The sequence below is a fragment of the Trichosurus vulpecula genome, chromosome 1 (genome assembly GCF_011100635.1).
Source record: "Trichosurus vulpecula isolate mTriVul1 chromosome 1, mTriVul1.pri, whole genome shotgun sequence".
Lineage (NCBI taxonomy): Eukaryota > Metazoa > Chordata > Mammalia > Diprotodontia > Phalangeridae > Trichosurus > Trichosurus vulpecula.
In genome coordinates this window covers 199,919,112-199,920,961 of record NC_050573.1, presented here as the reverse complement: position 1 = coordinate 199,920,961, position 1,850 = coordinate 199,919,112, and the positions used below count along the sequence as shown (strand labels likewise).

The window sequence follows — 1,850 nt, the reverse complement described above, 5'->3', positions numbered from 1 at the left end:
ACATTGGCACAGACTGAAGCAGAGGAGCTGTGACCTAGGTAAGTGAGCAAACCATTTATAACAAAGACATTAAAATTTCTTAAAATTTATATCATTAAAAATGATGACATACCTTGAAGCTCCTACTTTGGGAAATTTTGAAAGCTCTCCAATCTCCTTTCATCCTAAAACTGTTCATCTCCTTCCAAAATTCAAATGGATCTCTGATATCAACGTAACCACCCTTACCAATAATGCAGATCCTAACTGTTCCATGCCTGCCCCACACACACCTACATGCACACAAGTATGTATGTATATACACATTCACATATACTGATAGATGAGTTTTAAAACTTACCCATCTAATGCAGTACCATATTCTTCATTCAGCCAATCTTTATTCACTTGGTATTTCCCCTTATTAGGTCAAACTCCTTTGAGTGATTATGATTCACTTTCAGGAAGTCATGCAGTTTTCCCGGGTTTGGTGTCATTTGCACAACATTATCTACAAATAGTAGCATTGGGGAATCTGCCCATCTGTAGGGATCCTTGTAATCTGTGTTGGATTTTCTCCGTAATAAAGTCAAACTCCTTTGGCAAATATTTGTCTTACTGCTTTAATATTCATGATCAAGTCTTTCACTGAGGTTATCTCTGTTGTTACATATTTTTAGGGATTGTGTATAATTTGAATATTATGTATGTGATTCATCTAGCTGGGGAAGATGCTTTAAAATAGCATTTTGCTTTATTAAACAACTTTTTATAGTTAACAATAATACAAGACTTTCAAACAATTTGGTCACTACAAATATGTAGTCTACTATGGAATTGCTTCTGAAAGCTTGCCTATTAGCTTCCATTATCCTCATTAAGGTCATCATTGATTCTTTTAAAACTTACATGGATGAGATATTTGACATATGAGTCAGTAATTATTGGTGGTTCCCTAATCACTTTTTGTTTTGTTTTAGAAAGGTTAAGAATAGATCCCTCGGCTTCAGGGAGCAGGCAGATGGAATCCGGCGTTCTATGAGCCGCTCCACCCTCTGCGAGCTGAGCCGGCCATGGTGATTCCTCTCCGGACCCACGGACGCTGGCCCAACCGCCAAGATGTCGACCAGCAGCCCTCCTGCTTCTGTCGATGCCTCTGGCAGCAGTCGCCGTCGTCAGCAGGCGCAAAACCAAGTCGATGAGGAGGTGGACATGATGCGAGTCAGTTTGGACAGAGTTCTGGAGCGAGATCAGAAACTTTGTGAGTTGGATAACCTCGCGGACACCCTGCGAGCAGGGGCCTCCCAGTTTGAGATGAGTGTGGCCAAATTGAAGAGGAACGACTACTGGTGGAAGAATTGCAAGGTGTGGGTGATACTAATTACCACTGTGATTGTCATCATCCTCGTTGTGGAGTACTTCTTCATGAACAGCCAGTGAAGCTCAATATAATATTTATATGCTTGTCTATCTATGTATCTAAAAGGCAATTTCCTATAAATCGAACTTTACATTAACCAAGCGTCATCAAGTCTTTTGACTTAAGCTTGCCGTATTATCAAATTCACTTACTGTTATATATAAAACGAAATTATTTTTGTTGGTTAATGTAAAGTTCGATTTATAGGAAATTGCCTTTTAGATACATAGATAGACAAGCATATAAATATTATACTCCTAACTAGAAATGACAGTAACCCAGCTCACATATTTTTTAAGAAGACTTCTTAAATTCCGGAGTTTCATGACTTTAGATGGAATATTGCCGCTGACTTTCTAGAAACAGAGTTAAATAAATTTGTTCAAGCCCGCTTTCCTCTTCACCTGAATTTCATATTTTCTAATCCACATTTTAAACCAATGAATAATTA

The 1,850-nt window shown here is 38.3% G+C and overlaps 1 protein-coding gene across 1 annotated transcript; it reads left to right on the top strand.

Annotated features, from left to right (window-relative positions):
* The first annotated feature begins 1,098 nt into the window (after positions 1–1,098).
* On the top strand, positions 1,099–1,419 carry LOC118835647 (vesicle-associated membrane protein 3-like). Its single transcript, XM_036742862.1, has one exon. The coding sequence runs from the start codon at positions 1,099–1,101 to the stop codon at positions 1,417–1,419; it is 321 nt and encodes a 106-aa protein (XP_036598757.1).
* Positions 1,420–1,850: the final 431 nt, after the last annotated feature.